General features: G+C 43.8%; 1 protein-coding gene and 1 long non-coding RNA gene across 3 annotated transcripts in view; one reads left to right on the forward strand and one right to left on the reverse strand.

Annotated features, from left to right (window-relative positions):
- SLC22A3 (solute carrier family 22 member 3) overlaps positions 1-5,154 on the reverse strand; it is a 31,990-nt gene extending 26,836 nt beyond the window's left edge. For both annotated transcript variants that reach the window (XM_085307423.1, XM_085307422.1), the window contains exon 1: positions 4,611-5,154. In XM_085307423.1, coding sequence (XP_085163549.1) covers positions 4,611-5,024 — 414 coding nt within the window. In that variant the 5' untranslated portion in view covers positions 5,025-5,154. The remainder of the gene's footprint in view (positions 1-4,610) is intronic.
- Positions 4,281-15,041, forward strand: part of LOC146594483 (uncharacterized) — a 39,174-nt gene continuing 28,413 nt past the window's right edge. Inside the window, exon 1 of the long non-coding RNA XR_014896164.1 lies at positions 4,281-4,486. This is a non-coding gene — a long non-coding RNA (uncharacterized LOC146594483). The remainder of the gene's footprint in view (positions 4,487-15,041) is intronic.

The raw sequence follows: 15,041 nt of genomic DNA on the forward strand, positions 1-15,041 counted from the left end.
GATTTCTTAATGGATTTTGCTCTTCTTCTCAGATCCTGAAGGAGGAAAGGTCTGGTATATTCTCTCAGCATCAGCTGTACCCCAGCACTGAGACTGAGGGGCTCCCACAGCAGTGGGTGCTGCRGCAGGCATCTCAAGTGCTGCTTACAAAGCCAAAGGGGCTTTTTACCAGACCACATCCCCCTTTTTTCTGCTGCTTCCTTCTGCTGATGCTATTGTGAACTTCTTTGCAGCAGATAGCTATCTAGGATGACATAGTACACAGTAAGCGGTATGGTCAGTCATGTAGAAATCAGAGCAATGATRTCAGGTACTGCAATATCATTCATTTTACAACTTCTTGTAAATCAGTCCCTCCAGCCATATACTTTAGCTACTTTGGGGTGCTCAGAAATGATTGCAATAGCTTGTGGCTGGGTTGCCGGACCTGCTCTGTGAGATGGCATCTTCGCTTAGCAAAGGCTTTACATGCCTGCATTTGCCTGATTCCTCTCCTGAAACACAGGAAATCTACACCAGTTCTGTGCTTGCCATAAGCCTGCAAGAACTCCTTCAGTATCTCTGACTTTTCTTTTTCTCCCTTCCTGAACATGTATCCTTCAGACTATCATATAACTCATCCTTTTTACTTCATCTCTCTGGCCATTTCCACTGTTGATTCAGCCAGACACAAAGTGCCAGAAGTTAAAAGAAACAAAGCACATTTCTTCACACACACATACACCACGAAGTATTTACAAGGTGATGTATGAGAAAAGAAAAAGTCATGTTTAGTGAACTGTTTAAACAAAGCACATATCTGCTTTAATTGAATCAGGATTTGTTAGAGTCTCAAATGAATTAGAAAAGACTAGACTAASTCTAGGATTTAAATTGTCTTTGCTGGGTATACATTGTGTTAATGCATACTGAGCTCCTTTTAATAGCTGATCTCAAAGCAACTGAGTGAGGATGCGCATGCCATGTGATTCCCTCTTAAACGGAGATGTCAAGTGGGATGTGATCTATCTAGCAAACAAAGTGCAAAACGGGGGCTAGGAGGATAGAAGGCAAATGCCACAGAGTCGGGTCGCAGCCCAGTGCCCTGCCAGTRAGGCATCAGCTGCCCTGAGCCAGAAAAAGCCCCACTAGGTACAGCAGTGGCGCTGAGGACAGGACCTGCGGCTTGGCACAGGGGAAAGACAGTGCTATTCAAAGGCCATTACTTCTTGGCTTTGGCAATATGCACCTTTGGGAACACAGGTGCTTCCCCAAGCATCTTTTGATCCTTCCTCCCCTCCATGGCCCTGGAGGCTTTTCTCAGGACACGTGGGGAACGAGGTGCAGCTTGACAAGGTGTTGGCCAGAAAACATTCAACCTTTCACTCCCTTTTATTGCTATAATGTAAACACTRGTTTCATTTTTCTGTAAACCGTACCCTGTAGCTCAATGCTGCCAGAATATCAGTGACTTTGTTAGATATGCAGACTGCTGCCATAAACAGACTGTGAGTAGAATTTTATGGAAAAGCTTACTTGGGTTCAGCCACAGCAAGGCTTTGAAAAGTCATGGAGAACTGGAGAGGTGCCTGAGGACTGGAAGAAAGCCAGTGTCACTCCACACTTCAAAAAGGGCAAGAAGGAGGACCCAGGCAGCTATAGGCTGGTCAGCCTCACCTCCATCTCTGGAAGGATGATGGAACAGCTCATTCTGGATGTCATCTCCAGACATATGGAGGAAAAGAAGGTGATCAGGAGTAGGCAGCATGGATTCACCAAGGGGAAATCCTGATTAACCAATCTGATAGCCTTCTATGATGGAATGACTGGCAGGGTAGATGAGGGGAGAGGACGTTGTATACCTTGACTTCAGCAAGGTTTTTGACACTGTCCCTCATAACATCCTCCTAGAGAAGCTCAGGAAGTGTGGGTTAGATGAGTGGACAGTGAGGYGRATTGAGAACTGGCTGAAAGGCAGAGCTCAGAGGGTTGTCATCAGTGGCATGGAGTCCAGTTGGAGGCCTGTGGCTGGCGGCATCCCCCAGGGCTCAGTCCTGGGTCCCATCCTGTTCAACTTCTTCATCAATGACCTGGATGAGGGGATGGAGTGCCCCCTCAGCAAGTTTGCTGATGCTACCAAGCTGAGAGGAGTGGCTGACACACCTGAGAGCTGTGCTGCCATTCAGAGAGACCTGGACAGGCTGGAGAGTTGGGCAGAGAGGAACCTCATGAGGTTCAACAAAGGCAAGTACAGAGTCCTGCACCTAGGGAAAAATAACCCTAGGCACCAGTACAAGCTGGGGGCTGACCTTCTGGAGAGCAGCTCTGCAGAGAAGGACCTGGGAGTGCTGGTGGATGACAAGCTGACCATGAGCCAGCAATGTGCCCTTGTGGCCAAGAAGGCCAATGGTCTCCTGGGGTGCATTAGGAAGAGTGTTGACAGCAGGTGGAGGGAGGTGATCCTGTCCCTCTACTCAGCCCTRGTAAGACCTTGTCTTGAGTACTGTGTCCACTTCTGGGCTCCCCAGGACAAGAAAGACATGGAGATACTGGAGAGAGTCCAGCRTAGGGCTACAAGGATGATCAGAGGGATGGAGCACCTGCCCTGTGAGGAACGGCTGYGAGAGCTGGGCCTCTTCAGCCTGGGGAAGAGAAGACTGAGGGGGGATCTGATCAATGTGGATGAGTACCTGAAGGGAGGGTGTCAAAGGAACAGGGACAATCTCTTTTCAGTTGTCCCATGTGACAGGACAAGAGGCAATGGGCGAAAATTGAAGCACAGGAAGTTCCGCCTGACCGTGAGGGGGAATTTCTTCCCTGTGAGAGTGACGGAGCACTGGCACAGGTTGCCCAGAGAGGTTGTGGAGTCTCCTTCTCTGGAGATATTCAARGCCCGCCTGGATGCAACCCTGTCTAACATGCTCTAGGTGACCCTGCTTGAGCAGGGAGGTTGGACTGGATGATCTCCAGAGACCCCTTCCAACCTTACTGATTCTATGATTCTAAGAAAATAACAAATGGAAGAAGAAAAGAAATGGAATCTACTTATTTTCCTTTTTAATTTCTGAGGAGAATGGCTAGCATGGATATACCAGGGATGAAAGCCACCATGACTGAAATCTTCCAAACTCTCTGACAAGATTACACCAGAAGCAGCAGTGTAACTTTCCCACCTCTGCCTGTTCCTGTGGTTTCACTCCTGAGCCTGGCTACAGCTCCTGAGCAGCATTCATCTTCCCAGCCCATCCAGTTCCTGCTGCAACAGCCAATGGAGGTAGAGATATGTCATTCTCAGGGACCAAAGTTTGACACCAACTCCAAGTGTATCGCTCACAGCCTTCAGAGTAGCCTCCATTGCAGTGATTTCACACAAAAGCCAGTTCCAAAAGCTTTGCTCTAGGACCAGTCAGTTGCTCTTATTTACCTTTTCCCAAGCATAAACTCTGGCAAAAGCTGCTCAGAATGGTTGCAGTGCTCAGGGCACAAAGCTCCTGCTCCAAAGACCCTGAAACATGTGAGCAGATCCAGGAGTCCTGGCAGGATGTGGAAAGAGGGTGAATTGAAAGGTCAGGACAGGCACTGCTTTCTGCTCAGTGTTTGCTCAGGGCTTTGCGTGCTGTGCCCTGGTCTGTGATTCAGAGGGCACAGCTCCAGCTCAAACACCTAACCCACGGTGGGACGCTTATAGGGCAAGGAGGAGCCAGAACACACAATTTCTTTGACATATTTTGCAGTGCGTCTTGATTATTTRCTACTTCATCTCTCTAAATGTACTTCATATTTTTCAGCACTGCGTTGACAACAATTGTTGTCAGGATGACCTTAAAATACATGCTTTTAGAGTGCAGATTGTGTGTTGGAGTCAGACCACTGCACATTCACTACATGATTACAGATTACACAGAGGATCTCCTAGGAAAGCAYCTTAACTGGCCTTTAGCAGCCTAATAAAAAGCTGCTACATTTGCCAGCACTTACCACTAGCAGTAACAGCCAGTCTGCAGTTAGTTCTCTAACTATCACATTTTGAGGACAGATGAGTGGCAGGTTTGGGCAAAAATGTGTGGATATTTTTCTCTACTATCTCTATAATCTCTGTGGTTTCCTCTGAGAAGTCAGGAGGGCAGCTAGCCATCAATTCTTTGTTACCCGCACGTTTAAATGGTTACTGCTGGAAATACAAAGACTATGTAACACATACACAGTGATCTAGATCATCAAGTGGTGCCAGCCAGAAACACTCAGAGTGGTCAGCTGATTTACATCCCCAAAGTTGCTGGCCCTAACTGGTCATCAGAAGCATCAGTTGCAATGACACAACTCTTCATTTTATCCTGACTTTCCTCTAGCAACAGAGCCATCTCTGCTGGGGCTGTTCAGCTTGGGAGAAGCAATACAAATGGGGCATCCTCCTGATCAGCTCACCTTTACCTAAAAGTTTGATGCTGACACGTCCATTCTCACAATTTGGAGACCTTAAGCTGGGACATGAGAAGCAATGAGTAAGGTAAGACAAAACAGTCACCAAAGCAATGACCCTTCCCTGTGTCCTGCAGGGGCGGCAGGGGCMATCCCGTTTTACTGTCATAATCCCGCACCAGCTGCTGATTAGAGATCGAGATTTTCTTTACCTCGCTGACGATGGATGAGTAGGGCTCCTCATACACCCAGTCATCGCGGCATGCAGTAAGCAGCAGGCTGCCCGCGCTGCGGTTGCCGTAGCGGGCGAGGGGGCTGGCGCAGCTGGTGGAGGTGTCCCATGCCGTGTCCAGCCTCACACACTCCCTGCTCAAAGACTTGTTCACCAGCCGCAGGGGCAGCACCGTAAAGTTGTGCTCCTCTTCGAGCGTCCAGCCGCATCTTTCGCTCAGTTCAGCTGCCCCAGGGATCCTGCACCAGTAATTCTGTGGTGCCTGCCCAAGAAAAACCACGCTGGCAAATAGGAAGGAAAAAGTTACGCCTGTCTGGCAAAGGAGGAAAAAGACCCTCTTTTGAAATCTTCCAAATTCCCCAGCTTCTTTTAAAACCTCATCAAAAGATGGCATTATGTGAGGTGTCTGTCCACTCGGAGCAATTCAAGAGGTGACAAGAGTTTGCTTTCACACTTTGCAACTGCTGCCGGTACTTCCTATAACTGCAACAGCGTGGGCCGTCTCGCCTTCTCTCTCTCTCTTCTCCTATGCACACACACGCAATCACGGCAGCATAAGTGGAGCCGCAATAGGGCAAGCTGCGCGCAGGCATGCATGCGCGCGCCCGGACGTACCCACAGGGAGTCAGGGCATGTCAAGCGGCGTGGGGCTCGCGCACAGCCGCGGCGGGCTGTGATTTAAAGTGCACAAACATTGCAGGAGATTGGGGGGGGGGCGGCGTGCATTTCCTATTCATCCAGAAGGTTAAACAGATTATGTAATAAAACTGGTTAACTCCTTAGGGGCCGGTGAGCAGCAATTGCCAGCTCCAGAGGCAGAAACTATTGTGGCTGCAATAAATCAATAGATGCCAGCATAAAGCGGAGAGTTAAGTAAGAAACAGTACTGAAGCTATTGCAAAAACCAGCAGCAAGTGATGCAGTCACCCTGTGGCAGAACAGGGACAGAAAGTTGTTTCAAGCAGAGCTATAAAGTGTCTCCTTCAGCAAACAGAAGGGAATACTGTGGAAATAAAGTGAATAAATGTTTAGTTGCTTCTCAAAAGTGCAACTTCACCTTCTGTACAGATCTAATTTGAAGGAGTATTTCCTTTCAATAGTGTAGTTAGAGTGAGGATCACAAACTGTGACAGACCAAAATCTAGGATTTTTTTTTAAGTCTGCTGCTGGATTTACCTCTGTTCGACAAAAGGTTTAATATGACCTTGTTTATTTTAATTTCACGACATTTTCCAAACATTTAAAAGAGAAATGATCAGCTTTTCTGTCTCTTCCTCCAAAATGAATGAAAATAAATTACTTCACTTTTCTATTCTGCTGTTTGTCTGAGTTAGAGAGGGAAGGGAAGCAGTGAAGGGGGTTGTCAAAATTTTGTGCATCTCATCCATTATGCACTTGTCATGTACAGCATGTGCATCACTCTCGATCAGACAGGAACCCAGAAAACTTAGTGTCTGAGAGAAATCAGTGCTCATGTCACTGCCGTAGAAACTGGGAGTGGTAAGACTCCCAGCAATAACAGCTGATGATATGCTCAAACATTCATTTAATAAAGTCAATTCCATTGCCTAGTGTAGGTGATGTCAAAGTGACCTTAGTTCCTTAATGTCAACCTGTGTTCTCATTTGTCTGACCAAATATGACATATCAATATTAACCACCACATCAGCGTGTTTTGAGAATCCTCTTTGTCAGAGAAGCTGAAATACCCCACTGAAAGATGCATGAAAGTATGCATTAGCATTATTCTCTAGCAAGCAATTCCCAATTGTTCCTGGAACTTCAACCCTGTATGCTGTGAGAGCTGAATACATCTAAGAAGTCGGAGATGATGGGCTCATATGCACAACCTGCATTCGTAACGTCTTGAAAAATGACCTTAAGTATTCTTTGGGGACAGATCTCTAGGTCAAACCARCCTTTTGAGCATCTAATCCTGCATACAGTAAAAAATTACACTCTTTGATACTAGGAGAGAAGCAAGGGAAGAAAGAGTCAGGGAAGCTGCTGACTGATGAAGAACAGAGAAGCAATAAAAATAGATACAGACAAGAGAAGAGAAGGAGGGAGGGAGAGCAGTAGGAAGGCAGCAAGCCAGGGAAAGAGCAGAGGCAGAAACAGTGATGAAAGGGGAGCAGAGGGAAAAGACATATAGAAGTACAACTAAATTGCAAACATAAGCATCTTCATTTGGAGCTCTGTTTAGCCCAAATGTCACAGCTATTTAGGAAACAGAATGAAAACTGTATGATCTGAAAGGGAAGGCAAATATACTGTTTTGTCACTAGACCGCTGCTTATACATGCCTGGGTGAGACCATGAGATATTTGGATCAATAGCTACTTTTAAAAGTAAGGTTAAARCCTTGCTGTAATACTCTGGATAACCTTTGCCAGTAAAACCTCAGACTTCTTCTCCRGGGCAAAACAAGCAGTGGGGCAGTGACATCAACCAGTTTCCAGATACCTGATGGCRCCATCCTACATTATAGCATCATTTCCGTGATCAGGTTATGCAGAAAAGCATGATCTAGGTTTTGCTTTCCTGTAGACACATTTCTGCTGTATAAAAGAAGACTTGGGAAGGAGCTTGGGGAGGGATCATCCATCCTGCCTTGCTATCTCACTGCTTGACTCTGCTTCACATTATACCAAATATTTATTTTTCAGACAAATTTGCTCTAGACAAGATAGTGCTAAACCGTATAGATGTAAACCAATTAGTACCATATCATCCTAGGGCCAGGAATCAGCCCACACTGCTCTTTAGCCCTCCAGGCCAGAAAAAAGGACAAGGATGCCTGCAGACCTGCATTTGAGGCTTATCTGTACCTCTGCTGAATGGTGGCCTCAGAGTGGGGACTGCTGTGAAAATTAGGCAGTATCAGTTCACAGTACTTTGCACAGATCCTAATGCCAAAGCTTAGTTCAAAGTTGAAGATGACCAGGCCCTTTTTCATTCTTTCTCTCTCATTTCATCTTTTACTCTGTAAATACCAGCTGCATCTTGCAGGTTTGACTCTTCCATACAAAAATCATTATTCTTTCATGGTGAAGTGCAGCATCCTGATTCCAGTCCTAGAAATATTGCATGTTTGTATAGCTCTTGGGAACACCTTGTTACAATATACCCCTTTAAGGAAAGTTTGGAAAGGATATAGGAACATCAGCTTTGGGTGTTATATAAACAGTGGATTATCTGAGATTTGAGTGAGACCTCTTTGTGGTACAAGTTTCCCCCTCTGGTTATTAGAGATGTTTACACTCCCTTCTCAAACACATGGTACAATAACATTCCAAGTCAGGACACTAAATTGGATACAGCTTTTTCTCTGACAGCTTTTTATTTTCAGTTTTGTTTTCACTTTATTAATCTTTTTTTTCCTCCTGTCTCCCACCTCCCACTTTCATCTTCTTTTATCTCTCCCCTCTTTTTTGCTCCAAATTTCCTCTTTTCCTTTCCAAAAGATGGCATTTCTACTCAATGAAGAATGTCTTTTCCCAGGCCTCCAGGTCAACTTAGTGAGCTGTTGGCTAACTTTGAGACATGGGAAATGTCAATTCCAATCAACAGGGTTTCCACCTTTTGGCAACACATGAAAGCAGTGCACAATGCATTATACTCTCCTCCCTCGTTATTTCCATGGCCTTTAGGCTATTTTTACCATCTTGATTCCAAGAATAAATATAAATAAAYGTGAGTTCTAGGAACTGTAGAGTACAGCAATCAGGGGGATGTGTACTCATCACTGGGACAGCAGCTGAAACAGCAGAGGAAAACGTGGACCTGAGAAGAAAAGGGAAAATCCAGATGAGGAAGAGAAGCAGAGAGTGAAGAGAAAATCAGAACAGGAATGAAGAGGCACACATGGAATGACAGAAAAAAACAGACCAGTAGAAATCACACCTGAGACAGCTCATGTTAGAACCTATATTAGAGCATAGCAGAGTCAATTTGAGGATTGTGTAGGTACAAAGCTTTCAGCAGAGGAGAAGCCATCTTCTACCCAACAGCCAGTGCTCATTCTCACCCCTTTAGCTTTTCCCCTGAACTCATGTCTCACCCTGCATGCAGGGTGTGAGGGCCATGGGGTTTACGTGCCCACTGCACCCATGGCTTCAGTGCTGYCTGCTCCCACCACAGCCAGTAGTGAGGGCTCCTCCAGCGGTGCATGCTGTTGTGCAGCTTGCAGGTCTCCTTATATGTACTCTTTCTGAGTGGGAAGTGTCCTCTGCCTCAAGGCAAACAGGACCCTTTGAGCAGTGTGTTTTCTTACCCAGACTTGGCTGATGCRGTAAGGTGGTGGTCACAAGCTGTGGTTGTTCTTTGCCTTTTAGAGAGAAGATCAGGCACTGCACATTTGGGACCCTTTGGGTAGTGTGTGTCTGCTCCCTATTGATTTTTATCCCATTCATTGAAAACAATGTAAACTTGTGACTGYTCAAGCATCTCTGGGAACCACCTGTTTGTCAGAATTTCAGTTCAGTATCTGAGACAGGAAGTGGAACTGAAAGGGCTCATGAGCTTCTCCATGGCCAGTTGAAGGAAGGGCAGCCAGAAGAAAATGTGTTCCTACAGACACATTTTCAGAGTAAATATATGACTTCCCTCATTCTTTTCTTCTTCACCCGGTCACTTTGGAGACCAGTGGATAGGCTGTACAGGACTACCTTCCTGTTCAGATAAATACACCATAATCCCAGATTTCATTTATCAGGACCSTTGTTAAGGACTTAGAGAAACTGAGCATTTTTGTTCATGAGATAAGACAGTTCAAGTTCACCAAAGGTTATTTTACATAATGAAATGAACAGGAATATTTCCAAAGATGGTTGTAGAGATCTAATTAAACAAAAATGTTTCAGTATGTTATCAGATAGCTGTGAATCACAAGTTTGCTTTCCCTCACATGCACCTGCCCCAAGTCCTGCCTGGAAAGGTAGGTGAAATGCAAATAATTTTTGTTTGTGATTTTTCACTCTTGCATATCCCTCCCTTATAACTCAGTTTCCATCAAGTTGGAAGCAAACATTTCAAAATATTACAAAAAGCCTATATGTGAAAGTTTCCAGCCCAATTTTGTGAGAATAAATGTGAACCATTTAAACAATATCAAGGAAGATTGAAGTGTACTGAAGAGTTCTGGGAGTGCCACTCACTAGCTGTTCGAGTCCTCAGCTATTTCTGAAATGGAATATGCATTTTAAAAAAAAAAGCCTTGCAGAGTTTCTAAACTTATGTCTTTTTATATAATGCCATACCATTTCTCTGTTTTTGTGTTTTATGTAATATTCCTAACAAGCCTTCTCTATGGACTTTCTATTACATAATTTCTATTTCTGAGATCTCTAAGACATTTGAAGAACACTAAGCTGATCAGTGTAACAAAAAATTAGGGCTTTCATACATATCACAAMAAGGTAATAGAGTGAATCTCCTGGATCATCATTGCCAATCCTGTTGACAACTTCAGGTAGAAGAAGCATACAGAAAGCAATTCAGGTTCGAAAAAGCCCATGAGTCTGATTATCTAGCTGATCTAATTCCACATGAGAGAATTAACATACATGTCATATTTATCTGAAAATTTACTTAATTTCAGCAAATTTTCTGTTTTTGGCTTTCCAAGATAATAATAATTAAAAAAAATTACCTCTACTGGAAAAGAACAAAGATACATCTCTGCAGAAAATACATAAGACTGTTAGAGCAGGGTAACTTCAGAGCAGCAGCAGAGATCCAGGTCACTCTAAATGCATCAGCAAAAGTTCAAATTATCCTGGAAGGATGGATGGGAACTAGTTATTCTTCAATGCCTTTCTCTAATCTCCATGTAGTTTTTTTTGGAAGCTCTTAGTGGTAACAATCTATTTWTAGTTGACTCTGTTTTTGTAGTTTCTCTCTGCTATAACATTGTGTCCTTTGTCCTAACTGCAGAATACCAATCTAAAGGAATTCTTTACAGCTCAACTTTCATCCCTTGCTTGATTAGCATGCTTTAATAGTAGGAAGASGGAGGAGGCAATTTCCATCAGGCCATAGGCTGATTCTAGCTGTTCATGATCTAGAAACTAATACACCACTCCAAATGGGCAGGTTGGACCTACCACCGAGTATTTCTCAAAAAGCTCAATKCTTTCAGTTGTTTTAATGCCACTCTGCTTTTGAATATCAGTGAATTTATTACACAGGATTTGTTATATTTTCTACCTCCTGGAAAATGTGCCTGAGAKCATTAAATATGTATATATATATGCAAAGACATAAATACACAGTGTGGAGACACAAACCACAAATGATTTAGCRAACATTAGAAAATCAAGGCAGAAAAGCAATTGTGTTCATTGSTCTAAGATGCTGAGATCTGAGCAAGTAGATGAGCTGGAGCAAAGGCCAGCTCAAGCTGAGCATTTCTGAAAATGCTGCATCATTGATATCCATTATTTTGTGAAACAATCCTGCGTTGACTGGATGGAAAGTCTAACATCTGCATCTTGGAAAGCTGAACCAGACAAAATAGTACAGGTGGTAGAGGCAATGGACTAGATAATTGCAGTATTTCTAGACAGAGGTTTCAGTCTTCAGGATCTACAGGTAAATGCATATTTTGACAAAGGACCCAGTGTAGGGGGAGCACAGTGACAGGAAGCTCAGAGTGGTGAACCTGGGTGGCTCCCTGGCACTTTCACCACGTTGCAAAGTTTGGCAGTTGGTGGAAAACACRGGACACCAGTAACTGGAAGACATCATTTTTTCTACTGTGATGTTGCTTCCCTCCGCAGCCAGTCTTGGCAGGAGCTGTACAAGCCTTGACTCGGCCTTACAGAGCCTCGTGGTGGTCAAGAGCTGGGGCTCCTGTAGTGATAATGGAGCTGACAAGCAATGCTGCAACCCCACAAAGGCCAATCATAGTGGAATATTGRTACTTCAAATTCCATCTCTTTGCTGCTCTGCACAGAGGTGAGGAGATAGGGAACAGAGCAGTTTCAGTGAACATGCAGTTAATGGACTAACTGTCAGCTCCTTGAAACTCATACTTGGGAGAGTAGTCCAAAAATGATTGTTATTAAAAGGTTATTTGGAGAATTAGTTCACACGGTATTTTTAGCAAAATGATAGCTGAAGAAATGCAAAAGGCATTTACTTTGGACTTGTTTAATAAATTAAAACAGCAGCATTACCATATCATTTCCATATAAGCATCAGCACTGCTGCTGGCAGCATCCTGACCCCTCAGATAACTTCCTCCTCAGCAGTGCATGTAATACGCAACTGTGCCTGGGCCAGAGGAGTCGAGGAGCTATTTATGTTCCCACGTAGGGAGCAGTTCGGTCGAATCCACCTTTTCCTGTCCAGAACAGCAGGGGGGAGTGGGGTGACACATGTGCCAGAGCTTTTTGTGCCTCTTTCCCCAGAGGAAGGCTGTCTCTTACATCCCGCAGAGCTGCCTCGTCCCTGACGATCACCCAACTAAGCCCTCATATCAGCTTGGCTAGGGCTTAAAGTCTTCTTCACCAGCCTAGGTTCTCTTCACAATATTTTTCCAAAAAGACAACTGACTAGATGACAGGGGATCTTAGAAACAGCCTCAGCGCAATTAGAATGGGAAAAAGAATCTCTCTTTCCTCCTTCCTTTTGATTCTAGGGTTAAAWTGTCAATTTATTCTGAAGCATTTAGAATACATCATCACCTTTTTCCTGGTAACAACTTTTGCACAGAAGGTGGCACTGGTTAAAAAAAAAATATGTCAGCTTTTAACAAGGAAATCATTTGTTTATATTCTGAAAGTCTATAATCTTCCCAGCTAATCCTCTGCTGGTGTTTTTATATTCAGGGAAGTCTGTCCCTTGGTTTTCTCACCATATGATGCTTTATTCTCATTTTACCTTGCTCCACTTTAATTTTCCCTCCACTGAGGATGGCAACTTCAGGCAAGTCCAGTCTCCTCCTGGACAAATCACTAAACTTGAAAAATACTCTGTACAATATGAGAAATTCCTCCTCCTGTTACTCTCCCATTCCATAAGGCTATCMGTCCAGGGGGAAATGCTGGCCTTGTGACCTCGGTAAGGAGGTTGAGGACCTTGCAACCACAGTCACAGCTGTGATTCCTGTTAGCTTATACTGTGCCAAGATTATTTAGAGATTCATTGACTCAGGCCCTGTCCAACCTTTTGTGTAGATAAATTGTAGAATTTTTCCCAGGAGGGAATTAAAGCATGTTTTTAAGAATGTTTCCTTTTCCCTTAAAACTCCAAGCAACAACAGCTGACCATACCTGTGCTAAGCCATTTCTCTTACTGCTGGTAAACAAAGTCTGAATTTGTCTGACTTCAGCTCTGCTCTTTTAAACTTTTGTCAGAAAGCCTGCAATCCTTCAACTGTCTGATCTCTTTCTCATATAATTTCATTGTGATTGAGTCAAGTTTCAGCCTTTTGTTTCATAATTGAGTAGCCTGAACTCCTTTACCCCCATTACATAAAGCTTGTTTTTCAGCCCCTGGATCATATTTGTACTTTATACTCCTATATCTCTATCATTGCCATGGCTGTCTTGAGACAGCCCAACTGGTCACTGAACCCTAGAAGCAGTGTGAGCAATACCAGGTGAGGATGTCAATGCAAAGTCATTTCCCTTTCCTTTTTATCTTTTTTTTTTCTTTTTTAATTTCTCCTTCTATGCACCTAAAGATCCTCTTTAGTCCTCTGGCTGCTACAAAACCCTGAGAAATGTGAGGAAATCAGCTAAGGTGCCATAAAGCCCTGAGAAGCCTCCATTAGCATCTCCTTCCAGTGTAGTGAAACATTTCAGTGGGCTTTGCCCAGTTTACTGTGGTGATTCAGAATACCCTCAAAAAGTAACCCATGTCCTCTGACAGGCAACTCCGATGYATCTGACAGCTAGGAATTTGGACAACCAACATTTGATAATGTCATCAAATGTAACAGCCAAAAATATGGAATRGCATTAGATCAAGGGCTGAGTCTGGGTTCCCTGCTAGTTGCTGATGTCAGACTCAAAGGGCCGAAGGATGAGACCATCCATTCCCTGGGAAAAAAAACTGAAGGGCCAGTCTATACTTCCTGAGCCAGACTAGAGGCAAACTGGGGTGTGTGGAAATAGATGCTCCCATCTCCCTCACTACCAGCCAAAAAACAGAGCAGTGTATCTCTCTTCCCCAGACACTCCTCCAAACTTACACACATTTTAAGTCCTTTGCACCTTCCCTCCCTTTCTTTTTTCAGAAAACCATGCCTATTCTATTGCTCTTGAGAGCAATGTAGCTCCCCTAGTAAGGGTTACCGTCTTAGAGCAGTCAGGGAACCAATTTTTAAATCCAGTCAAAGTATATTCTGCCCATTTCCTCTAATTCCACTAAGACCACAGTAACGCCAGGTCTCTCTTCACAGTGTTTAAGTTCTCTCAGGTCGATCTATTCTTTGGTTAAATTATCTCTAAGATTTTACAAAAAGTAAGGTCAACTGTAAGAGGTTAGATTGTGCAGCTCTCAGTTTTGTCAACTTTGTCTACAAACTGCAGCTCACAAGCAGCCTTTAGCGTCTGAAAACAGCTTGGTGAACTCTGTAGGTAAGCAAGTGCCCATTGCTCCCAATGGCCATTCACATGTGGAGCAGGGAAGTGGGAAAGCAAGTGTTTCTGTGACACTATTACTTCTCCAGTCACCAAGGCAGACTTTGAACGTGAGCTCTCTCAAGCCAGTGTCTTTTGCAGGGTCCAGCTGGCAGAGTTATTTCAAAAAACAAAAGTACTTTGATAAAAATTTATTCATACACACAAGTAATGGCATTTTTGTTTGCCTGTTCAACTGGAAAGCTGTTGTGATCTTTCCATTTATAATATAAAAGAAATGATAGTATTTAGCCATTTACATTAAATCTATTATAACAAAAAAAAGTGGACTGACCATCAAAGAGCCTTGTAGTTAATACTGGAAAGTACATGTAAAAAAAAAACTTGTTGAACCAAGGTGCAGAGAAGAGGTTTTAGAGAAATGTGAAACAACATGTGTATGTATGCGTGTGTGATATGCTGGGTTTCCCATGAGGGTCCCACTTCATTTCCAACAGCCAGTGTGTCACCCGCTCCAGCGCTGCCCTGCAGCAGAGGAAACTGGGATCACCCCTCCGAACTGTTCCCCAGTCACACGGCTGTTTAGTCATTAAGGGAAAATGAAACATATTACAGGAGAGCCTTGCAGATGCATTTTTTACCTTCAGAAGCTAACATTTGATCATCATTTGATCACTTTGAACTCCAAAACAGGGAGAAAAATGCTCGTCATTGAGCACAAGGAAAAAAAAAAAAAAAGGCACAATGATGGCATATACATAACAAAAAATAACAGAATTACTCCTGTCAGCCTTATGTTGTTGGTGTCTGGCTAAGTG

The sequence above is a fragment of the Rhea americana genome, unplaced genomic scaffold (genome assembly GCF_003343005.1).
Source record: "Rhea americana isolate MKP2758 unplaced genomic scaffold, rheAme1 scaffold_258, whole genome shotgun sequence".
NCBI classification, from domain to species: Eukaryota; Metazoa; Chordata; class Aves; order Rheiformes; family Rheidae; genus Rhea; species Rhea americana.